The sequence below is a fragment of the Pan troglodytes genome, chromosome 14 (assembly GCF_028858775.2).
Source record: "Pan troglodytes isolate AG18354 chromosome 14, NHGRI_mPanTro3-v2.0_pri, whole genome shotgun sequence".
In the NCBI taxonomy this organism is placed as follows: Eukaryota; Metazoa; Chordata; class Mammalia; order Primates; family Hominidae; genus Pan; species Pan troglodytes.
The window spans coordinates 23,077,479-23,103,818 of NC_072412.2; the positions used below are offsets into that span (position 1 = coordinate 23,077,479).

At 43.2% G+C, this 26,340-nt stretch overlaps 2 protein-coding genes, 1 long non-coding RNA gene and 1 pseudogene across 10 annotated transcripts in view; 1 reads left to right on the forward strand and 3 right to left on the reverse strand.

Annotated features, from left to right (window-relative positions):
• MIPEP (mitochondrial intermediate peptidase) overlaps positions 1–6,335 on the reverse strand; it is a 166,869-nt gene extending 160,534 nt beyond the window's left edge. For 3 of the 6 annotated variants that reach the window (XR_010150380.1, XR_010150381.1, XR_010150382.1), the window contains exons 1-2: positions 5,938–6,271; positions 3,137–3,310 (exon numbers count right to left, since the gene is read on the reverse strand). Coding sequence is in view for 2 of the 6 variants with exons in the window: in XM_024348473.3 (XP_024204241.1) it covers positions 3,137–3,310; positions 5,938–6,126 (363 nt within the window). In the remaining 4 variants the exon portion in view is untranslated. Of the gene's footprint in view, positions 1–3,136; positions 3,311–5,295 lie in introns of all 6 variants that reach the window. The other 3 variants (XM_024348473.3, XM_024348474.3, XM_024348476.3) reach the window with 3 other exon arrangements.
• LOC107973396 (uncharacterized) lies at positions 6,321–8,086 on the forward strand. 2 transcript variants are annotated; one of them, XR_008538736.2, is made up of 3 exons: positions 6,321–6,359; positions 6,806–6,848; positions 7,999–8,086. It is a non-coding gene; the product is annotated as an uncharacterized LOC107973396 (long non-coding RNA). The 2 variants fall into 2 exon arrangements; XR_008538737.2 differs by lacking the exon at positions 6,321–6,359 and adding an exon at positions 6,505–6,543.
• On the reverse strand, positions 7,894–25,998 carry C1QTNF9B (C1q and TNF related 9B). 2 transcript variants are annotated; one of them, XM_063791941.1, is made up of 4 exons: positions 25,910–25,998; positions 13,640–13,825; positions 10,939–11,001; positions 7,894–8,856 (listed from the first exon to the last, which is right to left on the reverse strand). In XM_063791941.1, exons 2-4 carry the CDS (start codon positions 13,803–13,805, stop codon positions 8,084–8,086), a joined length of 1,002 nt encoding a protein of 333 aa, XP_063648011.1. In that variant the 5' UTR covers positions 13,806–13,825; positions 25,910–25,998; the 3' UTR covers positions 7,894–8,083. The 2 variants fall into 2 exon arrangements, with proteins under 2 accessions (XP_063648011.1, XP_024204245.3); XM_024348477.3 differs by lacking the exon at positions 25,910–25,998 and having other exon boundaries at positions 13,640–13,836.
• The window catches only part of LOC745201 (putative ankyrin repeat domain-containing protein 20A5), a 37,262-nt pseudogene continuing 36,895 nt past the window's right edge, over positions 25,974–26,340 (reverse strand).

Genomic DNA, 26,340 nt, shown 5'->3' on the forward strand with positions numbered 1-26,340 from the left:
AATCACATCTTTTTTTTTTAAGTTTTCAAAATGAGATATTATTATACATGATAAATACTAAAAATGTCAAAATAAGATATAGCGCAGAGAAGTTAAAATCTTTTAGTGAAGATCAAAAGCAAAAATGTAGAAAAAAATCCTAGAATACTGATGAAGATGAAGACTAAGACAACAAATACACAGTGAATTCTGGGATTTGTGACAGCCACGCCAAGTCACCCCTCAGTATCAATGGACAATGGTTTGATCCTCCCACAGATACCCGAATCCACAGATGCTCAAGTCTCTGATATAAAATGGTGTAGTACTTGCATATAACCGACACACAGCACACCCCATACATCAAATCATATCTAGATTACTTGTAATACCTAATGAATGTAAACAATATGTAAATAGCTGTTACACTGTATTGTTTTATGGAACAGTGACAAGAAAAGAAAGTCTGTACATGTTCAGTATGAATGCAAATTTTTTTTCCAAATATTTTTGATCCAAGGTTGGTTGACTCCACAGATCCCCCAATCTGGAGGGTTGACGATACAGTGAAATTCACTGACACAGATTTTCCTTTCCTGATTTCTGTGACACAATTAGGTGAACAGGGTATGAAACCTCCTTTTGGCAGTGCGTTTCCACAGCTTCCCCATCATTCAAAGACACATTTCCTATGCACATACTGGAGGCACAGAACAAAAACCCAGTACAACAGAACTACTCAAAGCCTGCAACTTCACTCCAGGGAAAAACCCTTTACAGTAAGATACTTTATCAGTTTTCTTAAGAGCGGGAGGCTTGTGGTGAACATATAATCATCTGAAAGGTGTTAATGCTCAAATCAGGTGTATGGGTGGAAGGAAATTTTCCAAAAAAGGAAAAAAAATAAAGATGGGGATGAGTTATGCTGGGTGAAAGAAGTCAGTCAAAGGTATACAGGATTCCACCTATGTGACATTCTAGAAAAGGCAAAACTATAGGGAGAGAGAACAGATTAGTGGTCGCCAGAGGTTAGTGGGGAGGGGTGGATGTGACTATACAGGGAGATTTTTGGGGGTTGATGGAATAGCTTTGTATCCTGATTGTGGTGAGGGCTGCATAAATTTATACGAGTTAAAATTCATAGAGCTGTACCATCCTCCAAAAGAAGTCAATTTTGCTGTATAATAATTTTAAAAACAAGTATACATTTTTTTTAAAGATGGAGAGGCTAACAAACTTTGCAACCTTTCCAGGTAAGGATTCATGAGACCTGAGCAGCCAGCCAGCCCTGAAATGGTTGGAACAGGAGAAAGAAGAAGAGCTCGACAGATACCCTGCCTGGGCTGGCAGCTAGCTGCACCACAAGCTGGCCAGCTGACAGTGGGCACATCCCTTCATCACCCAGTGCCTTTCTTCCCTCTTGTGAAAATGGAGATAAGCTGAGAAGGTTACCTCAGCTCATCCAGGGAAAGCTTCTTCAGCTAACTAGGCTGTAGAAAGGGCCTACAGTCTAGTTAGATTTCCAAAAACAAGTTAATGCCAGAATATAAACTCCATGAAGTAAGAGATTGTGTCTGTTTCATTCCTGCATGTATCCCTCGTGCCTAGACAGTGTCTGGCACACAGTACGTGCTCAACATTGACTGAATGTGAGGGAAAAACCTACGCAGTTCTATACCATGTAGACAGGATCATAAATGATCACTATTTAAATTGTGTGTGCTGCTTTCCTTGACAAGAGTAACCAAGAGTCAGCTCCTTCAGGCTGATAGGAAACCCTGCTTCCTGGAAATGAGTATATCGAAGAGATATCTGCACTTCCATGTTTGCTGCAGCTCTGTTCACAACATCCAAGATGAGAAAGCAACCCAACTGTCCATGAACAGATGAATGGATAAAGAAAATGTGGTACTTACACACAATGGAATGCTATTCGGCCATAAAAAAGAATGAGATTATGTCATTTGCAACAACATGGATGGTCATTATGTTAAGTGAAATAAGTCAGGCACAGAAAGACAAACATCACATGTTCTTACTCACTTGTGGGACCTAAAAATAGATACAACTGAATCATGGAAATAAAGAGTAGAAGGATGGTTACCAGAAGATGGGTAGGGTAGCAGGGTGGTATGGGGGAGGTGGGGATGGTTAATGGCTACAAAAAAACAGGAAGATTGAGTAAGACCTACTATTTGATAGCACAACAGGGTGACTACAGTCAATAATAATTTAATTGTAGATTTTAAAATAACCAGAATAGTATAATTGGATTGTTTGTAACAGAAAGGATAAATGCTTGAGGGGATGGATACCCCATTTTCCCTGATGTAATTACTATGCATTGCATGCCCCTATCAAAACATCTCATGTACCTCATGAATATATACATGTACCCACAAAAATTAAAAATAAAAAAAAAAAAAGAAAATTTTGCTATCTCAGCAATGGATTTCCTAGTTGGTGAAGAGATCTAGGTATACATTTCTATTTCAAATTTAAAATGTTAAAAAAAAAAAGTCTTCACAATCATTTTGATGTCAAAACTTGGTTTTTAATTAAAAAAAAAAAAGCATTCCTGAAAAGGTTTATTAAAACTGGTTTTCACACCTCTTATGAAAAAGAAGTGGTGCACACTTATAATCCCAGCACTTTGGGAGGCCGAGGCAGGAGGTTCACTTGGGGCTAGGAGTTCAAGACCAGCCCAGGCAACACAGGGAGACCCTGTCTCTATTAAAAAAAAAAAAAAAAAGAAAAAGGGGAATTTTGTTGTAAATGTACACATAAAGTGTTCTTAGAATTTTGGGAGACACTTTCATAAATGAAGAATCTCTGTCAAATGAATATATATGTAAATATATATTACCCAAATATAGCAAGTATTTGCTATATTAGTATTCATTCATTATATATTACATGTATATTTTATTAAACATACATATTAAAGTACAAGTTCTAAATATCACCTTTTCCTATAATATTTTCCCATTCCTAATGACATATTTCATCATAAAAAAATTATACCCAATGGATCTCAGTTTCAGACATTTTTAACTTTATAATCTAATATTAATAGTAAACAACAAAGGATAAATTTCACTTAAATTTTAACAAGTTGAAAGAGAGGTAGCTTCAAGTCTGAGGCAAAGCACCTTACCAAGTCGGCCACTCTGCATAAGGAATCCGAGAGCTCATCGAAGATCAGCACGGTCTGGGGCCCAGGTGGGGCGGAACACGCACGGTCCACAAGCAATTCTGTCTTTCTCAAGGCTTTTTCTTGTGCAATATGAAATCCTTCTGGGGCACTCAGCTCAGGAACTCCAAAAAGACCCTTAGAACCAAAGAATACGTCTGATTTATAACCAAAATTCAAAATTGTGCTTTTTTTATATTTACTAAAATTACTTTTATCACAAAGGAGATCTTGACTTTCATTGGTGTATCATGTTATACCTGTGATCACAGATACCACTATCATACTCCCCATATCACTCCACATAAATTACACTAAAAATGTTTTCAGAACATAATTTTTCTTCAATTTTTAATTATTTTCCGGAAAAAACAACAACAACAATGGTATGGGTTCAAAATCCAGCTGTCACTTCTACAGAACCTAAGAGTGGCCGCAAAGATTAAATGAGATCATATATGTAAATATATATATATATATATATATATATAAAGCAGTGTTTGGCACAGAGCATTTATAGATGTTAGCCATAATTATTATTAGCTTATAACCCTGGTCATGTTATTTCTCCTCCTAGGAGAAATATTTTTTTCATCATGTACAATGGGAATGACGATACATACCTTACAGCATGGATACAGGTACTAAGTATATGTAAAGTACTAACAGCAGCAGCTGACAGGGTGAGATCTCAGTACATAGTACCAATTATTCTATAACTATCAAATAGGGAGGATGAGTTGACTATGAAGCAATAGATATTTTAGAAAAATGTAATGAACATATTAAAATCATAGGCTGAAACTGGGAGCAAATTTTAGACGTTACAAAGACATTTCAATATCTTGATAAAAACAAAAATCACTGATCTAATGGGAATGACCATTCTCTTGTTACCTATTCAATCACACTTGTTAGCACACTCAGGAAGGCAGGGAAAGAAAGCATTTAATATGCACCTACCGCATACCATGAAGTGTACCTGCTACTTTACATAGGTTCTCATTTAAATCACACAATCCTACAGAACAGAGTATCATTCTTTCACAGATCAGGACACATGCTTTAAGACGTTAGAAAAAACTTGTTTGAGGTCACAAATTAATATTGGGAAAGACAGAACTCGAACCCGCTCTGTACATCTGTAAAGCCCACACTTTTCCATACTTCTCTATTACAATTTATCTGTTTGAAAGTCTTCTCTCCTGAAAAGGTGAGCTTCCAGACCCAAGAGCCCTGCCCTTCATTTCTTTAACCAGCTATCCAATAGAATGTCTAACACATGGGGGAACTCAATGAAAGAAACAAGTGACCGGAGCAGATGCTAGGCTTTGTTAATCAACTTTGTAGGTGCTTAACACATAGATTTTCAGAAATACCAACAGGTAAACCTTCAGGCCTGACAAGCCCTACTGTTTCTACAAGAAGGGATGGATGAAGTTAAGCTAGTAATCTCTCTTCAAAATATATTACAAGATAAAAAAATAAAAATAAAAGAAAGTCAGTGGGAGACAAAGGAAAATCAGGACCAAAAACAAATGTCATCTTTATACTGATTTAATTTGATTCAAGCACAGACTACTTCCACTTCCCAGTACAACCTGCCCATATTGCTCTCGGGAATTCTAACTCTCGGATTACCAGTGACCATAATGCTAAAAAACTGAATAAACCTTTTTTTTTCCAAGGCAAAAATCAATTCTAAAATTTGAAAATCTGCTATCAGTGCCGAATATCATGATACAAAAGGGAAAAATAAAAGCTAAAATTAGTTATATCTCATCCACCCAAAATCAGGCTTCCCCTCACGTCTTCCTGCTCAGCGCCTACAAGTAGGTCTCTTCACACCAACTATGTTAATACCAACACTACATACCCTTAAGGAAGGTGGTGTAGCAAATTTCACACAAAATAATTTTTAAATAGACAAAACTGATAATGGAGATAAAACAAGAATCACACACTTTAGCTCAGTGCAACAATACCCTAGACTTCTCTTTATAAGGCAATACAGTATAACGAAATTTTAAAAGGCAAAAATAAAAGTAATCCTTAACCTAAAACGGACAAAATGTACAAACTCCAAGTAGAACAGGCATCAGGTAAGTCCTTTCCAACCTTACCTTCCTCTCACCTTTCACTAGACAACGCAGTCTAGTGACTTCCTGGGGTAAGAAATCAAAGTGACCAATTCCATGGCACTATGGGAAGTGAGACTCGTCTCAACAGAGTTTCGTGTTTTAAAACAAGAAAGCCCAAAGCTTTGAAATAAATTAATAGGTGATGGAATTTCAGGTATTAATGAAATTACCATTACTCGACTCCAGGCAGCCGTGTCCTTGCAAAAAGACCATGTGATGCCGCCTGTGAACGCACAGGGATAGGCCTCTTAAGGCAGGACTGTAGCGCTGGAGCTAAAGGGCTTTAGCAGGGGTGCGCCTAAGTATATGCAGAGGGCGGGTCCTGGCAGGACGAATTCACCGCCACTGCCAGAACGAACTATTCAGATTCACGTGGAGCAAGGGGCTCATGCAGAAGCAGTTCCCGGACCCGACACTCTGGGTAGGAGACCACTAAACCCGGCCCCTCAAAGCAGAGGTGACCTTGCCCTCATCGAGAGCGCACACAAGACGCCACTGTAAAAGGTGGGTTCGCTGCTCGCCTCCTCCCAGGCCCAAACAATCTCGCCCTGATTGTTGCTGGCCGCGCGGAGCAGGGGTCGGCTTAGCTCGGGGACTGAGGGGAGCTCCTCCTGCGCCGCTCACCCGGCGCTCGCCGAACAGGTCCAAGCGGCTGCCCTGGGGCTTGACATTGAAGGCGGCGCCCACGGGAGACCAGCTGGTGCTGACCCTTCGGGCCCGGATCCCGGCTTCGAGGCTTCCCCGGCCCGCCCGGCGGGGCGGCAGAGCTGCTGCTCTGGCTCCCAAGCCGCCCAGCCTTCCGACGCACAGCATTCTATCACCGGAGCAGTCCCTTCCTCCAACGCAGACCCCTGCCGGGCTGCTTTCGCTGGGAGCGCGCGCTCCGCGTTTCCAAGGCAGCAGCCCACGCCGCCCCACGTGACGGCCCCGCTTCCGGGTCTGGGCGCGGCCTCAGGACGTGGGCACGTTGTCGTCCAGAGAGCAAGAGCGTCGCTCCCCCTCGCCTTCTCGGCCGCTCTCTCGGTTTACCGCCCCCTGTGTCCAGAGTAAGGAAAGGCTAGGGTTGCGCTTCCCTCCCAAGTTGACTAGGGGTGGGCGCGAGTGAAATCATGACATATTCGAATTCCAGTGGACATTAGATATTCTTTGAGAGACGGCAGGTACTTGAGTAAACAAGAAATGACCACCATAGGCCTGAAGGAGAAGTTTCCCTTTTAACCTACTCTCTTGGTAAATTTATCCTGCCCTTCTCTGTTTGGTGTCTCTGTCCGGTAACTTTTTACTCTTGCATAGCTCAGTTAAAAATTTTAGATGGGAAATAGTGAAAGAAGTCTAATGGGATTTTCCCTCCAGGGTTTCAGAATTGCCTGGGACCCGTGAACCCTTTTTTCCTTCCCCTTTCTCTCTTTTGGAATGGATTGTCTACCCTATGCCTGTCTCCCCCACCAACCCCCGGTCTTTTAGAAGTGGATTAACGTGTCTCGCTTCACAGGATCACAGATGGAGAGACATTTTGCCACACGATTAATCACACAGTAAGTCTCCTCTGTAGCTTATTTAAATGATGTAGATGGTGAGAGGAGTTGATGCGGAAAGTGTTAAGACTTTTGGAAATGTTGACATGGTGCGAAAATGTATTTTGCACATGAGAAGGAAATCAATTTTGGGAACCAGAGGGCAGATTGGGTTGAACTGTGTCTCCCAAAATAGATGCTGAAGTCCTAACCCTCGGTGCCTGCATATGTGACCTTATTTGAAAATACGGAGTTTGCAATTATGATTAAGATGGGTCATACTAGATTAGGGAAGCTGTTCTTGTAAGAAGAGGAAAATTTGGCTGATACAGGAGGACAGCCACCTGAAGATGGAGGCAGAGACTGGAGTGATGCTGCCACCAGCTGCCAGAAGCTGGAAGCAGCAAGGCCGGTTCCTCCCGTATCACCTTTGGAGGGAGAATGGCCCTGCTGCTACGGTGATCTCAAACTTCTAACCTACAGAACTGTGAGAAAGTCCATTTCTGTTGTTTAAAGACTCCCAGTTTGTGTACTTTATTAGGGCGATCCTAGAAAACAAGTAGAGATTCATGTCTGGCAAATAATGATCAAACAATGATTTGTTGGATAGAATGGTGATTAAAACCTAGGTTAGAAAATGAGCAAAGTGGGAGGGAAAGCACCAGGACAAATAGCTAATGCATGCAGGGCTTAATACCTAGGTGATGGGTTGACAGATGCAGCAAACCACCACAGCACACTTTTATGTAACAAACCTGCACGTTCTGCATATGTATTCCAGAACTTAAAAATACATTTTTAAAAAAAAGGCAAAATGAGCAGTGTCGACAGCTTTCTGGAGTGTGACAGCATCACCAGCTTAAAGCTGTTACTAGTACTAAATGGAATAAACGTTTCCCTTTACTTTCCTCTTAATGTCCTCAGAAACACAGTTGAGGGATACATCTTCACATGACTCCTCAGAGCACTAAAATGATATCAAAACACTCTTCCCACAAGAAACGCACAAAGGATTCTTCAGATAATAGGAATAAGAAATGTGAAATAAATTAGAATAAACCATGCAGCTATTTTAAATATTTACTCCTGGAAAAATAGTAGGTTACATAGAATCAGTTTTGGGAATAACTTTTCCGTTTTCACCTTTTTATGATTATTGTAATAATTGGAGGAATTAATAAAGTAAAACCATCTGAATAAGTTCATCCCAAGCTGATTCTGATGGATGGTCTGGCGGATTTATAAACTCTCCTCTGTCACGGGCTGCTGAACAGAAGGAACCCTGTGAAAGTTGTGTCATCGTCCTCATCAGCAAACAAGCCATTGAACCTCTCTCCTCCTGTCACCTGCAGCCACACCTCATCCCCAAGCTTCAGCTGCAGGACAATGCCGCCAGAGGCCTGGTCCTCAGAGCTCACGTAAGCATCTTTGGTGTGCAGTATTTTTACTCCATTTTTGACCAAAGACACCTGAATATTCCTGGAGAAAACAGTGATGTGGTAGGTGAAGTAACAGACCCCAGCAATGTGGCACGTGAATTTCCCCGCTGCTGTATCATAATGGTTGAATTCGTTATACAGGATCTTATCAAATTTAATGGGCACATCTGAAGAAGGAAACTTGCTCAGCACCGTGAGCCCCACAGTGAAAGCACTTTTTGGCAAGACTAGAGTCTCACCGATTTTCCCTTTCTCTCCTCGATCTCCTTTCCAGCCTCTTATTCCCCGGACTCCTGGCTCACCCTGGGGCCCCGTGGGTCCAGCTTCTCCTTTGGGACCAGGCTTTCCAATAGGGCCCATGGGGCCCGGTAAACCAGCTGGGCCCAAAGGCCCAATGTTGCCCCTTGGCCCCTCAGGACCAGTGGGACCCACGTCACCCTTATTCCCCTTCTGCCCCTGAGGCCCAGTCTCTCCTCGGAGGCCTTTCTCTCCCATGGGCCCTGCAAGCCCCTTGGGGCCATGTTTTCCTGGGGATCCTCTTGAGCCTTGATCACCTTTGATGCCTTCTGCTTCAACTTTTCCATCTGCTCCTAAATAGAGAAAGAGCAAATAAAGAGATAGTTTGTGAAAGATTCCCTTGTGAACAACTTTGGTTTTTCTATAATTGAGCTCGCAAATGAAACAAAGTAGTGCACAGGTTCAGTATATGCCCAGAGTTTAAAATTCAATTACTCCATCTGGGTGCGGTGGCTCACACCTGTAATCCTAGCACCTTGGGAGACCGTGGCAGGAGGACTGCCTGAGGCCAAGAGTTCAAGACCATCCCGGCCAACATAGCAATTCCCTGACTCTAAAAAAATAAAAATAATAAAAAAATAAGAAAATAAAATTCAATTACTCCAGCCCAGCTCAGTGGCTTATGCCTGTAATCCCAGCACTTTGGGAGGCCAAGAGAGGCAGACTACTTGAGTCCAGGAATTCAAGATCAGGCTAGGCAACATGGCAAAACCTCATCTCTGCAAAAAGTACAAAAATTAGCCAGGTGCGGTGGCACACAATTGTAGTCCCAGATACTCAGGAGGCTGAGGTGGGAGGATGGCTTGAGCCCAGGAGGCTGAGGCTGCAGTGATCCGTGATCAAACCACTGCACTGCAGCCTGGGCAACAGAGTGAGACCCTGTCTCAAAAAAATAAATAGAAGTCAATTACTCCAATTACACACGTGTGTGCACATGGACACACACACACATCCCAACACACCTTTTGACTACTGTCTACTAAATTAGTGTCAGGGCTCACATTAGAAATTACAACCCTACCATCTAAGTCTACCATGCTGGCCATTAAATAATGTCAATCCATGACAGAAAGCACTCTGCAGAGCAGCGACAGGCAGATTAACTGACACTCAACCCTAGTCGTGCCATCGTCTAAAAACCTCCTCCCTGGAGTGAACATAAAATAAAGCCTGCGTCGAGGCATTGCCCTCTCCTGCCCAACCCCAGCCCCAACCCATCTATCCCACCGGCAGTTCATCATCTACAGAAACCTTGCTGCTTCCTTGCACCCCCACCCATACCAAAGAGCCGTGGTTGCAAGTGTGGACTCTGAGGCTAAATGCCAGGTTTCCATTCTGTCCCCATATGCACACAGGACGTCAGATGAGCTAGTGAGCCTCGTGCCTCTGTTCCCTCACCTATGGAACTGGGGTGATAAAACTACCTAGTGTCCGGGGATGTTGCATTTGGTGAGTCAGTACATGAAAAGCACAAAGTGAAGATTACACAAGTTTGCCACTACGACTACATCCCGACCCATCAGGGACCAGTTCTAGTGCCACCTCCTCCATGCAGTGCTGCCAGATGCACCAAGTCAAAAACTCAGTCTCACTCCTCAGTGCTCATCCACTGCAAGGTTCAAAGTTCAGCAAACCACAGCCACAGGCCAAATTCAGCCTCCCTCCCGCAAGCAAAACAAACATGGTTGACATTTTTTTTTGTTTTTCTGGTTTTTGTTGTGACAGGGTCACCCGCTCTGTTACCCAGGCTGGAGTGCAGTGATGAGATCATGGCTCACGGCAGCCTCAACCTCCCAGGCTCAAGTGATCCTCCCATCTCAGCCTCCTGAGTAGCTGGGACTACAGGCATGTGCCACCATGCCTGGCTAGTTTTTTTATTTGTATAGACAAAGTCTTACTATGTTGCCCAGGGTGGTCTGGAACTCCTAGGTTCAAGCGATTCTCTTACCTGGGCCTCCCAAAGTGTTGGGATTACAGTTGTGAGCCATGGTGCTCGGCCATGGTTTGCATGTTTAAATGGTCACAAATAATATTCCACAATACATGGAAACCATGGGAAATTCCCATTTCAGTCTTCACACATATGGTGTCACTGGAACAGAGCCATGCTTATTTATGGAGCATCTACAGCTTCTTTTCACTACAAGGGGAAGTTGAGTAGTGGTGACAGATCTGTATGGCCTACGGAGTTGAGAATATTTACTACCCAACCCTCTGCAAAGCCTGCCAATCCCTGCAGAATCCCCCCGTCTGGAGAGTAAGAACTGTGTTGCCTTTATTGTAAGATTATAATCAGCATGGAGGACTTGTCCATGGTAATACTGTTAAATAGTCGACAGCTCAGAATTAGAGCACCATAAATAGGAACTACTAACCTCGTTCTCCCTTCTCTCCACTCGTCCCATCCTTCCCCGGGCTGCCAGGACGTCCTGGTTCTCCTAGGTGGAAAAGCAGAAAACAGGCATGAGTTGAAATTCCATTTCTGATTTTTCTGGCCATTGGTCTCCATCAGCCATGTGTGTTGGAGAGTCTGGGGGTGACCCCTGCCCTGAGGGGCACTCTGTCCTCCACACGAGCGCAGGTGGAGAGAGGCAGGCATGAGCGGGCATCTGGGGTGCTGAGCTGCGTGGGATAAGTGACCTAAGAAATGAACTGAGTGACTTCCCAAGTGCCCATCTCTAGAATGTGCCTAGAGCACACAGCAAGACAGGACGAAGAGGGAGTGTGTGCAATGGGGACTGACTGTCACAATTGATTGTGTTCCTCTCCTGCGACAAGGACTTGGGACGTGGTCTGAATGTTGGAGGTGTGAGGAGGTTTCCTCACTCTGTTTCTCTTCCATTACTATCGAGGAGAGTGGAACGGAAGATTTACTAGGCTCCTATGAAAACACAGATGACTATGGTTATGTGACACTATCCCAAGATAGAAGAGAGAGTTCTGGAGGGATCCCTCTAGTGCCTTACACTGGGGGAAATGCTACTAATCAAGCTGGCAGAGAACATCAGGTGAGTGGGGCTCTGCTGACTACACTCAAGTCCTTGTGCTCAGAACAGGCCCCCCTGAGCCCCAGGTCGGCGTGCTATCCGTCAGCAGGTTGAAGACGGTTCTGGCCATGGCAGTAGAGTGCTCATTGGGCCACAGCTCACCCCAGACTCTGGCTTCTCACAAAGCAGCAGAGACTCCCATACTTCAGACCCACTGACGTGGCTGTGGGGCGACAGGCGCAGCCTGGGCCGGCTTGCAGGTCCTGAGACAGGACTGACACAGGCAGACTTATTTCTGTCACGATGTCTGTTCTCCTGGGACACCAGTGCTCCTGACTGGGGCCTTGGTCAGCGTGGGACCTCTGAATGCAGGGGGCTTATCCCTACATTTGCCCCTCCCTGCGCTCCCCTTCCCTCCCCTCTACTGGCTGCTCCCCTGTGTCTTCCTCTCCTTCCCTCTTTTTGTTCCCCTGCTTGGCTCTCGTTTCTCCCATTCTCTAGAGCAGTGGCCTCTGAGCTTTCATGATCACGCACCACAACTCACAAAGCATGAACACAGACCCCAATCAGTAGACATTTATATGTTTCTACATTATGCACAGGTAGTATATGAAAAATATGTTTGGTATAAAACATACACAAAAATACACTTTAAGATGATAAGATAAAAATGAAGTAAATTTTTAGTGTGAGCAATGTGATTGAATGTCCTTCTAAGAAAGAATATATATTACAAATAATACTTATGAATTACATAGAAAAAATAGATATGACATTTGCTTCTAAGAAGTATGTAAAACTTGAAAGAATGGACATTGGTAAGCAGAGGAGAGAAATTCAACACGGAAGAGGTAGAGAAATTTGGTATTGAATATAGAAGTGTTTGTCTTAGTTCTCTGTATTTTTTATCACCTATTTATCTCCTTTTATGCGTAATATTTTATAACAAAAATTTAAAAAATGAAAATCCTAAACATTCAGAAATAAAATACACACAGACACAGACATACACACACACACACACACACACACACACACACACACCACTGTGGTCACAGTGTGAGGGCAGAAGACCTGATTTCATTAAGGGTAAGGTTTTGGCATTCATTTGGACTGGGCTATTTGCTCCCGGGGGACTGGAACAGTCTCAATGAGCTGGAGATGTGAGCCAGGAGAAGACACCTCACAGAGCAGATGTGCCGGTTAGAAAGAAATAAAGTTGCTTCCTGGTGACCCTTGGCTTCATCCAGCCCATTCAAAAAACTATCAGGCCACCAAATGCCATAAAGTGACACATGTTAGAAACACAAACTTGTTTGTAAAAAGGTCCATAGAAGTTTTGATATTTTCTTTCTAATGCCACTGAACTGTGCTCTTAACCCGGTGGATCATTCTGCATAAGTCTTAGATATGTGACCCTATGGTCAAGACCAGGCCTCAAGAATGGTACCCCATTCAGAAACCAAGTCTATTGGTTGTTGTTATGGAAAGCACTCAGACTTCCAGGCTTTGGCAAATCTCCCTCCCAGAGGATGGATTCTGTCCCCAGATCCCCAGACCCTGGGACAGGGTCCCAACCTAGGTCATAGATTCATAAGCAGCAGCAGTATGTGTCATCTGTCACTCCGCATCTCCTGCTTCATGACATGATGTGGTATTAGCTCTCACCTGCACTGCAGCTGGATGCTTGCTGCCAAATAATTCATGATCAGATCTCTCTATTGGCTTCGTGTTGCCAAAAATCCAACATACCTGTCACCTGAGGTGGGAGGATCCATGACATTATATACTACTGAAAATGTCCTGCGGTGTCAGAGATGAGAGAACCCAGGAGGGCAGGGGTCATGGCGATCTTGCCCTGTGCTCTCCACCAGCACCTGACACAGAGTCTGGCATGGAGCAGACCCCGTGAGTGTTGCTGGGCAGATGGGTGAATGGATGACTGGGGTCAGGCCCCAGTGAGTGTTGTTGGGTGGATGGATGGATGGGATGTGAGTGGGTAGGTGAAAAACCACACAGATGATGAGTGAATGAGATGAAAGGAATGAAGAGAGAAGCTGAAAGGCAGCCGAAGCCGCCAGGTGAGTACCTGCATCGCCTTTGTCACCCTTCGCTCCGTCTCGTCCATCTCTTCCAGGCAGACCATTGTGACTGGGGTTCCCAGGGATGCCAGGGTGCCCTTGCCTGCACATGTCCTGTGAGTTTATGTTCCCTGTGCAGATTTCAATGGCAAGCAGAAGCCACCAGATCCTCATGGTTCAGATGACAGACTGAACTGAAAGAGGGAAACAGAAACCCAGAGGAGAAACCTTTGTTGCTGGGGCCCTGGACACAGCCTCTGTTCTGTGCAGTGGGAAATGGGTGAGCTGTCCCCTGCCCCAGACCCACACCTGGACAGACTTGGCAGAAGACTCAGGGCAGGGGAGCAAGCTGGTTATAACCAGGATGACATTGTCCTTGGAAGGTAACACTTGTGATTGGAACCACTCTTCAAGCTGAACGGGCAATAAAAAAAAGCCAAGTTTAAGGTCAGGATACTCTTCCGTTCATCATTTCACTTTGAAGAAATCACTTTTCTTAACCACAGACCAATGCTTACTTATCTCACAGGACTATTGTAAAAATCAAATTTTATCACAATATGCATAAAGGCACATGACAAATAGTGAAGCAAACATAGCATTACCATCTGATCCAGCAATTCCACTGCTGTGCATCTACACAAAATAATTGAAAGCAAGGACTGGAACAGATGTCCATGTTCACAGTTGCATTATTTTCCATAGCAACCCAAGGGTCCCTCAGTGGATAAACAGATACATGCAATGTGGTAGGTCCATACAATGGAATATTCTTCAGCTTTAGAAAGAAAAGAAATTCTGACATGTGTTACATGAATGGACCTCAAGAACATTATGCTAAGTGAAACTAGCTAGTCACAAAAAGACAGACCTGGATAACTTCAGTTATAAGAGGTTCCTAGAGCCGTCAAACTCATATAAAGAAAAAGTAGGATGATGGTTGCCAGAGGTGAAGAGAGAAGGAAATGGGAGTTGTTTGATGGGTGCAGAGTTTGGGAAGATTTTAAAAGAGTTCTGGAGATGGGTGGTGGTGATGGTTGCACAACAAAGAGAATGTACTTAATGCCACTGAACTGTGCCCTTAAGATGGTTAAGCTGGTTAGTTTTATGTTATATATTTTTTTACCACATTAAACAATTAAATTTTTAAAAAAGTAAAGCATTCCAAACAGTCTTACTGTAATGAGAGGTGTTCTTTGAGTCAGGGTCTTGTTTTTCTAGGAGGCCACCGTGAAGAAGGGCCACACACACAGAAAACATCACCTAGTTCGGGAGAAGTGCATTTTCAAGTCCTTTCCTCTGTAGACACTGCCCCCACCCCAGGTTATCCATGCAGTTTCCCCTGCAGCAGGAGCTAAGACAACGCTTGGGCAGTGCTCCAAACGAAGCAGCAAACGCAAGGCCTGGAAGGAAGATGAAACGTGGATGGCTGGGCCTCCTGACTCAGCAACGCTCCCACTCAGGGCTGCGGAGCACCCTGTTACTCTCCCACATGGCGCCTGTCATGGCAGGGGCTTGACACTTGTTTACATAATTGTAGGATGAAGAATCTGACTCCCCGCCTGACTGTATTTCCTCATTGTTGCCTTCCCAGTACTCAATATTAAACTTGGAACAGCAGATTGAACAAATACTTGTTGAATGAAATTAATGTATCATCATGGGAGATGTCTTAGGATATATATATAATTTTTGGAGACAAGGTCTTGCTCCATCACCAAGGCTGAAGTACAGTCATGCAATCACAGCTCACTGTAGTCTCGACCTCCCAGCTCAAGTGATCCTCCTGCCTCAACCTCCCAAGCAGCTGGGACTACAGGCATGCACCACCACACCCGGCTAATTTTTTTTTTTTTTTTTTTTTTTTGAGACGTAGTTTCACTCTTGTGACCCAGGCTGGAGTGCAATCTCTGCTCACTGCAAACTCCGCCTCCCAGGTTCAAGCAATTCAGCTTCTCGAGTAGCTGGGATTACAGGTGCCGTCACCACGCCCGGCTAATTTTTGTATTTTTAGTAGAGATGGGGTTTCACCATGTTGGCCAGGCTGGTCTCAAACTCCTGACCTCAGGTGATATGCCCGTCTTGGCCTCCCAAAGTGCTGGGATTACAGGCATGACCCATTGCCACTGGCCCTAATTTCTCTTCTCTTCTTTTCTTCTTTTTTCCTTCCTTCCTTCCCTCCCTCCCTCCCTTTCGTTTTCTTTCTCGCTTTTTTTTTTTTTTTTTTTTTGAGACTGGGTCTAACTCTGTTGCCCAGGCTGGTCTTGAATTCCTGAGCTCCCGCCTCAGTCTCCCAAAGTGCTAGTATTACAGGCTAAAGCCCCTGCACCTGACTTTTAGGATTTAAAAAAATAAAGTAAAACAAAAACGTGGGCCTAGTGCAACTGGTCAGAACCCAGATCCTCTCACAGTGCTGATAGCCACGTAAATCTGCACATCTTTCTGGAAAAGTTAAAGAGCAAAAGACATCTATGTCTTTCACCCTGTATTCCTATCCCTAAAATTCTTCCTAATGTTCCAAAACTGTGTGCCAATTGTGTGCCATTACCTGCAGCATTATCTATAACAGGTGAAAAAGTGCATACTACATACTATGTAACAATAGGGGAAAGGTTTACTATGTGTAATAGTATGTAACTGCTGCAATAATTATGAAGGTCATGTAGAAATATGTGAATGATATACGTTGTGCTGAATTTTGATAGCAGACTAAAATGCTATGCACATTATAAATGTACTTATGACTGTATGAATATTGACAAAAACTCAAAGTGAATATGTGCAAATAAAGATGGTTGCTTTAGAATGCGGGGCAGTTATGGGAGCTTTTCATTTAAAAAGATGCTTTTTTATAGTGCCTACACAAATATTTCTAGATTTTGAAAACCAGCAAGACTCTCTGTCATCCAAAGACTGTATTGCCATCTGGTGGAAATGTCACAGGGTGCAGTCTAATGCAAATGGAGTATTTTTAGAAAAGGAAATGCAGATGTTTCTCTTTGAAATCACAAATCCGCTCCATTCCAGGAAATTGAGTTGAGTTTTCTTGGAGCCAAATTCCATGAAGAATATACATGAGCCTCCTTTGTTAAACTCAGAAGTGGCCGGAAACAGTCAAGTCGAAATTCCATCAACCAAACTTTGTTGAGGGTTCTATAATTTTCATTTTAGCCTTTCAAAATGTGGAGTACAACTATTCCAGGAATAAAATGATCAGAAGATCATAAAGGTGTCAGGTTAGGATAAACTCCAACTTGCTCTCCAGGGAAGAAGAAGCCAGCCTGGAAGCAAATGGTTACTCTTCTGTAATTCTTTCACTAGCTTTGCATACCTGATGTAGGTAGAGTCTATCTAGCTTGTTTATAGAGCATGTAGACAACCTTCAGCAAATGATTTTGATTAACTAATATGCGTTCTCCCAAATACGCAGCAAAGTAAGTTGTGGCACTATTTCTGTTCTATTTGTTTGCTTGTTTGTTTGTTTATAGAGATACAGTCTCATGATATTGCCCAGGCCAGACTCGAACTCCTAGGCTTAAGTGGTCCTCCTGCCTCAGCCTCCTGAATAGCTAGGATTAGAGACATGGCCACCACCCAGCTCAGCACTATTTATTCATAAGAAAATTTAGAAAGTTTATACCTCCTATTTAGCCTCTTCTTTAATGTAGAACATTGAGGGTTTGCACAAGGAATATAGAAGAAATTATATTAATGTTATTTTGAAAAATAAAAAATTACATTTGTGCCTCTCACAAAGCTATGGGTTGGACCCTCAGTTTCATTAGTTCAACTACAGTTACACTCTCGACTTTTAATTTCTGGGTCTGGTCTTTTTCCAGGAGTGCCTTCTGGAAAGAGCTAGGAGCCTCTTCTGTCTCCCATCGTTCCCTGCAAGCACCCACTCTCTCTCTCTTATCTGAATTACTGTCCTCCCCAGTCCCCACTTACTCTGTACACCACACCTAGACTAGTGATCACTTAGTGGGCACCAACCTGGGTTAGAGCTTTATGAAGATGGTGACTGCATTTTTCTACTTCCTTATTTTCAGTGCCTTATTTTCAGTCAAGTATTTGTTGAATGAATCAATGCAGGCATGCAAGAAATACTACCCTGGTTCCAACTGTGTGTGGACCATCACTTGGGAAGGTGACTGGGTATCAACTCTGATCCTTGTCAGTGCTTTTGTGGAGTTACTAGTTATCTCCAATACCCCTTCTCACCTTCATCCAGAGTGATAGAAATTTTAGCTGGGTTCCTAGCCCCCCATGATAGACTGCACTCCCTAGCCTCCCTTGCAGCCTGGATATGACCATGAAACTAAATTACGGGCCATGGGAATGAGCAAAAAAAAAGTGAGGCGTGTAATTGTGTGCAATGACCGGCCTTAAAGGGTAAGGGGGTGCCCTTTTCCGCTTCCTGTGTGGGGGTGTGCATGGCATGGTGAACCATGTGGGACTCCTTGAAGGAGGGCAACAGAGTTTGGGGACAGAAAATCCCTGGCCTCAGATGACTCCACAGGCCAGACCTGTCCTGCCAGCACATCTTTGACATGAGCACATGAAACAGAAATAGACTTCTACCTTGCATAAGCCACTGTTATTTGGGGTCTTGACACACAGCTGAGCCCACATCCTGACTAATACAAGGCGTGCACTGCCCAAGGTGTGGCTGCTCATCAGAAGTGAGGAGGCTTGCAGACTACTGTAGTCAGCCAGAGTGACAGCTGTTGGGGACTCACTGAGCATAAAACCCTCCCAGTAATATATGTAAAAAGGAACAACAGTCACTGCCTTAGACAGATCAAGACAAGATCTCTATACATTCATATCGTATGAATGTATAGAGACTAGAGGTCATTCTGCAGAATGCTGTGATCGCATGAGTCAGACATACTGGCTTGGTCGGGGCAAAGGGCCACATACTGCAAATAACTTTGAAGTTAATGTTTTTTAGTCCCCCCCCAAAATAGGTCCTTATTTAATTGATTTATTTCTGGCTCATTTCCCTATGCTTTACCTATATTTGTTCTTTGCTAAAGAATCTCTTGATAAATGTTCACCCAGTGCCCTTCCTGATTAATTTTCTCCAAGAACATCATGTCCTTAATTCAACAGCCAAGGTTATCACTCCTCAAGATTCTTAACTCTCCAGAACTAAGATTTAATACAAACCTGCTAGAAATCAGCTGAGTGGTATCTCCTGGGTTTCCAAACCTCAGAGCCTCAGCTTCCTCCTGCATGCACTGGAAAGGATGAACACCCTCCCAGATCTGATGATCTAAGAGTCCAATAGCTCTAGGGTGCCTTCATCGAATATATTCTCTTTCATGCACTCTCTGTATTGTACACTTCATAGATTTCTTCTTCAACATATACTGACGGTTTTCTCCTACACTGTAAATTAGCATAGCCATAAATATGAAAATGTATAGAAGTTGAATATATGAACCTGATCAGAAAAAAAAGTACACATTAAAATTTGTGCAAAATAAGCTATAAGCTTCTCTAGAAAGCTCTGTTAAAAAGGTCCATTATTCTCATGACTTATTCTATGGTTTCGATCTCTCCTCCTAGCCAGTGGCAGTGTTCTAGCAGAATTTCAAAATCTGCCTTTGTCTCCTCTTCAGCCTCCTCAAGAATAAATTTTGAAAGTGGCTTACCCCTTTCCTACCCAAAACTCTATAGACATCTGACTATTCTGCAAATTAATAAGCAGGATTATCCCACAGATAATATAAGTGCTGTTTTAGGACCTAGATGCCTTAAATTGAATGTAAATAAATCTTTTCCTAATGAACTTACCTGGACCCAAGGGCTGCAGGCCGGACCCAGATACTGTGCAAACCAAGAATCAAGGACCAGCTAAATAAAATCAGCCTTCCTGCCATACAATTCCCCAGTGGATATGTCTGCAAAATAGCAGGAAGGGGAGGGAACAGAGGAAGGCCAAGATGTCTTCGAAGAGCTTCAAGAATTAGGGCAACACTTAAATCAGGTAGCATCTTCTACCAGCACCACTTAGTTTAGAAAAGTTAACTCCTTTTGAATGAAATGAGGGAATACTTTCAAGGGGAGTCTGAAGGAAGGAGTGCCCAAGGCAGGTTTCTTTTTCAAAGTGATGTTCATGCCTTTGCTTCAGTGCTTCTCCCTGACCTTGGGGTAATTATGGGCAACAGGACAAAACTGAAGGCTGCTAACAGTGGCTGGGTCTCATTTGGATCCCAGACCATTAGAATTCCTATCACTTAGATTTTCAGATGTGTGTGTCGTAATGCCTTACGAGTTTAGGCATTTGTGTAGGTAAGGATTCAGTGCCCATTCCCCTCTCACTCACAATCACACACTCCCTCTAACGCGGAGAACGCGGTGCAACCATTTGTTCTATGCCAATCATGGATTCAACTTTCCTCGTGTCTAGTAGTAACATTTATCTAAAACTTATCAATAGCTTCTAGAGGACAGAGGAGCCCAGCCCGGTTTCCCCAGATGCCGCGGTGCACGGAGCAGGAGCAGAGGCCATGCGGGAGCCGGGTGTGCGGGTGGGTGCCGGGCGCGCCCCTGCTCGGAGGCGGCGACTCCCACCCCCGCCTTACTCGCACCGTGCCTCAGTTTCCCCGTCAGTGCAGCGGACAAGACAATGCCGAGGTCCCAGGCGGGTGGCAGGATCCAATTAGTCCGTGTAAAATGAGAGGCATCTGGCTTCTCCCGGGCACCCCGCAGCCTGCCCCGCCTCTCAGTGGCTAAAGGCAGGGAGCCCCTGAGTCCCAGCGCGGCTGGGGGCTCTCAGCAGTTCTGGCCGAGCTCCCTCCCGCCCGCGTCGCCTGGCCTCCGACCCCTGCACCGCAGGCGGCCCCGACGGGTTCCCGACCTCCCGCTGGGGACACCTGTCCCGCCGCCCGGCCCTTCCCCGCCTCCCGCGCCTCCGCCCCAGGGGAGCTCCGGGACAGGCCCACCTAGGCAGCCTGCCGGCGCAGACCCAGCGAGGGAAGGCCAGTCTCGGGCCTCCACCGGACACGCACTCCCCATTCCGGGCTCTCCCACGTCTGCACACTCCAGCCCAGCCACGCGGAGTGGCTTCCAGAACCTGCCCTGCGGCCCCGCTTTGCTAACACCCCACCCACCCCGTGGGCATGATCATCCTCACTGCAGGACCCTGCCGGGGCCTGGGGTCCGTGGGAAGCCGGCTCAGGAGTGAGACCCTGGCCCCCTGCTTACAGGGAAAAAGGCTCCATCCTCCGAGCGCTTCCTGACCACAGCGCCTCCAGCCTCCGGGGCTGGGCGGCCCAGGCTCAGCTGGGTTCACTCCAGCTTTGCCCCTCTCGCCAGTGCGGAGTAGGGGCGCGCTTGTTAGGTCATCTCCCCACAACTCTCCTGGAAAATGCCACCCCCATCTCTTTCACTCCCTCCTATACATGGAGCCACTATGCTCTGCCCTATGGGTTCTGGGCCCCTCCCCACCCTAGCGACCGCCCTTCCCCAGTGCAGCCCAAGGTCGGGGGGAGCAGATCACTTTGGGAAGCAGGTGGATGTTAAGAAGAAACAAAAAGTGGGGAGTAGCCACTTGGCAGCCTTCATAGGAATCTTTTTCTGATTAAAGCCACAAGAAACAACGGGCTGTTGACTTAGCGTTTCTGAGCTGCTAATTAGAGAAGGAAATTCTATCTACTCACCCCCAAAGGGCAAGTGAACAGGGCCACTAGCACAGCTTTTGTGGCAGGGCCTAGCCTTTGGGGCAATCAGAGGGCACAGTCTGTTCTCTTTGTCTCCTCTCCATCAACCCTAGCAAAAGTGGACCCATCCCACTGCTCCCTTCCACATCCCTCTTACTCCAACACTGAGTCCACTGACATTTCTCAAGCCAGGGGGGCCTCCTAGGTTGCTCTGAGAGGCTTCCTTCTCCCACGCCTACCCAGTTAGATGGAGCTCTTGAATGGATTACCATAGTTTTAACCACCTCTATATAAGATAACTGCTTTTTCATCCCCAAATAAAAGTTTTATTGAATCTTAACGGTAAAATCTACTGTTTAGGGGGAACAGCAGATAACTCATCATACATTTTGGATGCAATTCTTTTGACTTTTTGAAAAACTGTTTTTAATAGGTGAACTATGTTTTCAGTTGTATAAGAAATTAAGAAAAAGACTGGAAAAAATAAAAGGAACTCTATGATCAGTAATAGAGCATTATACCATACCAATGGTTATATGCTTTTCTACAATTATCCCAGTAACCTGAATGTAGAGTTATTTTATTTATTATTATTATCATTTTAAGAGATGTCTCGCTATGTTGCCCAAGTTGTAGTGCAGCTTAGATATTCACAGGTGCAATGATAGAGAATGGAGGCCTTTAACTCCTGACCTCAAGTGATTCTCCTGCCTCAGGCTCTTGAGTAGCTGGGACTACAGGTACATGCCATCACTCTCTGCCTGATGCACAATTATAAAAAGGAATTAAACACTGCTGAGTTGGAGAAAATTGACTGTGATATTTTCAGTTTAGTTCAAGAAATTTTCATACTATAGAACATACTGTCAATCATCAAGATTCTCTATTTTTTATTTTGTATAAAATAGGATTGTAGCTTCATCACATTATTTTCTGACACTAATTGTTTTCTCTATCCCTTTTATGGCCTTATTAAAACCAATATAGAAATACATCTCTAAGGCAACTATCAAGAACAACAGATTAGATAAAGGTATTCTGTGAAATAACCTTTGATTACAGTCACAACACATCAAGTTAAATTTTTAAAAATTTACATAATGCAATTGTGTCACGGTTTCCAAGAAGACTCCCAGGTTTGGTGAGTCACTAGAAGGACTCACAGGGCCTACCAAATAGTCATACTCAGGGCTTCGATTTATGACAAAGGATACAAAGCAAAATTAGCAAAGGGAAAAAGTGTGTTTGGTGAAATCTGGAGGAAATCAGGCACAAACTTCCAGGAGTCTTTTCCTGTGGAGGTACCAGGATGTACTTAATTCCCTCAGCCTCAAAATTTGACAACACATGTGCAATGTTGTCTACCAGTACCAGAATCTCATTAGAGACTCAGCACTCAAGTTTTTATGAAGGCTAGTCACATAGGCTTCTCTCTCTCAAAGGTACTCAACTCCCAGACTCCCAGAAGGAAAGCAGCTATTCAGAGTAAACCGCTTTGTTTATACAGTTTAGGACAGAGTGAACCACTCTTCTCAGTTAGGAAATAGTGGGGACTCTCCCAATTCCAAGGTCCCAAATGCCAGGCAGAGGCCAGCCATGCAAGCAGGCCTTTCTAAGGATGACAGTCTCATGCCCGCTTTATGAAATCTCTTCCGCACAGCAGTTATAGTCCCTACTTAATTTTTGTGGTTGTCTTTATATTTTATTTTAAATGCAAACAATATAATGATATAACACAGTACTGGTTTCAGTTGTTTGATCCATCTCAACTTGCAAGACTGGCTACCTTTTTGGCTTTCGTTGAATAACAGGAAGTTGTATGTAAGATACTATGGCAATATTAAGTAATTATAATTTGTCCTTATCTGATTAAACTTTCAATAAAATTGTTAGATAAAATAAGCATCATAATTTCTAATTTAAAATTAAAATTGTCTTAAATGGATGGTCCAGTTTCGATTCATATTGTGTCAAATTTCTATTTTTAATTGCAAAATAAGAAAATATTTAATCATTTTTATCAATTATTTTCTTGGCTAAATATTCAATTTAAATTATTTGCTTCACATATTTTTGTATACTTCAAATTTGGGAGATAATGCCCATATTCTGTTACTTTGACTTTTCATGATCTCCAGTTTTCAAGGTGTCAATATTAGTCTGTTTTTCATTACCATAAAAAAAAAAAAAAACCCTGAGGCTTAGTAATTCAAAAAGAGACTTATTTGGCTCACTACTCTGAAGCCTGTACAAGCAAGGTACCAGCATCTGCCCAGCTTCTGGTGAGGCCTCAGGAAGCTTTATTCATGGCAGAAGGTGCAGGGGGAGCAGGTGCCTCACATGGCAAGAGAGTAAGAGAGAAGAGAGCAAGAGAGAGCTGCCAGCTTCTTTCAAAAAACCAGTTGGCATGAACTACTGACTACTCCAGGGAGGGCACCAGGCCATTCATAAGGGTTCAGCCCCCATGACCAAAACAACTCCCATTAGGCTCCACCTCCAATACCAGGGATCATATTTCAACATGAGATGTGGAGGAGACACACATCCAAACTGTATCAGAGACTATGTCTTACTATAACATATGGCAATGGCATAAATGTGTATTGCTATATCTTGTAATACTTTTTCTTCAGTAGCTTTTCATACGTTTTAGTTAGTATAATTTTATTTTTATTAATGTCAATTTAACTTAAATCTGAAAATATTTCGATTTCAAATTACATGTTGTTATGACCACTCAACTTTTAAAAGGCATCTACTTTTTATTAAGTAACAATCTGGGACAAATAGAGTGAATTTTAGCAAAACCATATTTGATTTATTTTTCCCACTGGTATACATAATTTACTATTATTACATATAATTTGCTTATAATTTTTATTTCAAGGCTCACTGACCATCATTTGGATAGAGCTTTGTCCAGCAATGATAAGTGTAGTTATCTGTGATCTTTTAGTCTGGCATCGGATCCTCATTTTCAGACAAATGAGGGGAGGTGGGATTCACATATAGTAGAAATGCCATAAGTAGGAGAGAGACTCATAGCAGCTGAGGTCAGGAGGTTACCTACAGGGCCTTAAAAGCCACTGGAATTTTTCTTTTATTCTGAGACAGGAACCTATTGGAAAGATTTGGACAGGCAAGTGAATAACTGAGGACCCCTGAGGTTGATTTGAGCTCCTAATAAAAAAAGAGGAAAAAGAGGGAAACGTTCCTCAGTGTAGAATTGACCACTGCCAGCCTCACTCACATATCCACTGCTTTCTTGAGACTTCAGCAGGTTGTTAAGCATCGCCGAATTATCAGCAGATGACTGAATGGTGGGCTAAAACTGTCGTCTAGTAACAGAATATCTATTTGGCAGGAAGATAACACCTGCTGTGTCCTTAACTGGATTCAGTAATAAATAGGAATATGTACACACGAGGAAAAGAAGGTGAATTGTGTATGTGGTGATATTTTTCCAAGTATATGTTAGAGTTAGATATTATTGAAAATTTAATAATAAGGTGATTTACAAAATCAGTAACAAAAATACTTTATCAGGTAGTTGTGAGACAACTTCAACAAGAAGTCGCTGAAACCCTAAAAAACCATCTATGTCGGGCTGGGCACGGTGGCTCACGCCTGTAATCCCAGCACTTTGGGAGGCCAAGGTGGGCAGATTACGAGGTCAAGAGATTGAGACCATCCTGGCCAACATGGTGAAACCCCCGTGTCTACCAAAAATAAAAAAAAATTAGCCGGCGTTGTGGCGTACGCCTGTAGTCTCAGCTACTCGGGAGGCTGAGGTAGGAGAATCACGTGAACTCGGGAGACAGAGGTTTGCAGTGAGCCGAGATCATGCCGCTGCACTCCAGCCTGGCGACAGAGTGAGACTCCATCTAAAAAAAATAAAATTAAAAAAAAAAAACCATCTATGTCAGAGGCTTCCCTAGAGGTTACATTATGTGACCACATTAATTTAGAAAAAGGGACACAAGAGTTATTTCAAATAAGAAGTCAAATATGTGTGAAATTTAACATGTCAACAGTTAATCTGTAGCTGGTTAAACAATATAAAATGTTTTAAGATACTAATTTCAGAAGACAGCTTTCTTTTGTATCTTCATTATAACTGATTTTATTAAAATTTTAGTATCTTTATAATGACTTTCATTATGCCTTTTTTCTTATAATTACATACATTTTTTTCTTATAATACCCCTAGAAAAGTTAAGAATTATGTATCATTCCTCACAAAAGTTGAGTGACTTTTTTTCCTGTTAAACAGTATGTTTAAGTGACTTCTTTATTGCCAGCATGAGGCAAGCCCGATTAAATCAGAGGAGAATGTTTCACGGAATGTTCCAGAAATTATCTTATTTTTATCTTCACTTTTGTGAATAGATATAGAATCTGTGCCTGTTTATTTCATGGATTTCAGGTTAACCATTACAGAAAGGCCATGATATTGTTCTTCAAAATGCTAATGTTTTATGTTAATTTACAAACTGTTTGAAAAGTTGGGCATTTCCTTTATTTAAAAATTTTTAAAATTGTAAAAGCATATTAATATTTAGATTATGTATTGTGTATACATTCAAAACAGAGAATTAAGAAACTTACCTGAGGCTAGGAGTGGAGGTGGGAGCCTATCCCAGCAACTGAAGAGGCTGAGGTAGCAGGATGACCTGAGCTCAGGGGGTTGAGGCTGCAGTGAGCCACAGTTGTGCCACTTTATTCCAGCCTGAGTGACAGAGTGAGATCCTGTCTCAAAAGAAAGAAAGAAAGAAAGAAAGAAAATTCTCTTAATCTTGCCATTAGATTTTTAAAAACAACTTTAGTGAGATATAAATCACATATACTGCTCACCCATTTAAAGTATACAACTAAGTGTATCTTAGTATACACACAGAGTTGTGTAAACTTCACCACAATCAATTCTAGTGCGTTTTCATCACCCTGAAAAGAAACCCTGCATCCTTACTTTTTGTCTCCACAGATTTGCCTGTTCTGGACATTTCATATAAATAAGAGTCATTCCTTGACGACTGGCT

Bases quoted from the DNA above. Each gene is read 5' to 3' on its own strand.
- C1QTNF9B (XM_063791941.1), bottom strand. From the start codon at position 13,805: ATGAGGATCTGGTGGCTTCTGCTTGCCATTGAAATCTGCACAGGGAAC. The intron at 11,002-13,639 runs GTACTCACCTGG...TTTTCCACCTAG, and splicing joins GGGTGACAAAGGCGATGCAG to GAGAACCAGGACGTCCTGGC. The intron at 8,857-10,938 runs GTTAGTAGTTCC...TTCTCTATTTAG, and splicing joins TGGAGAGAAGGGAGAACGAG to GAGCAGATGGAAAAGTTGAA.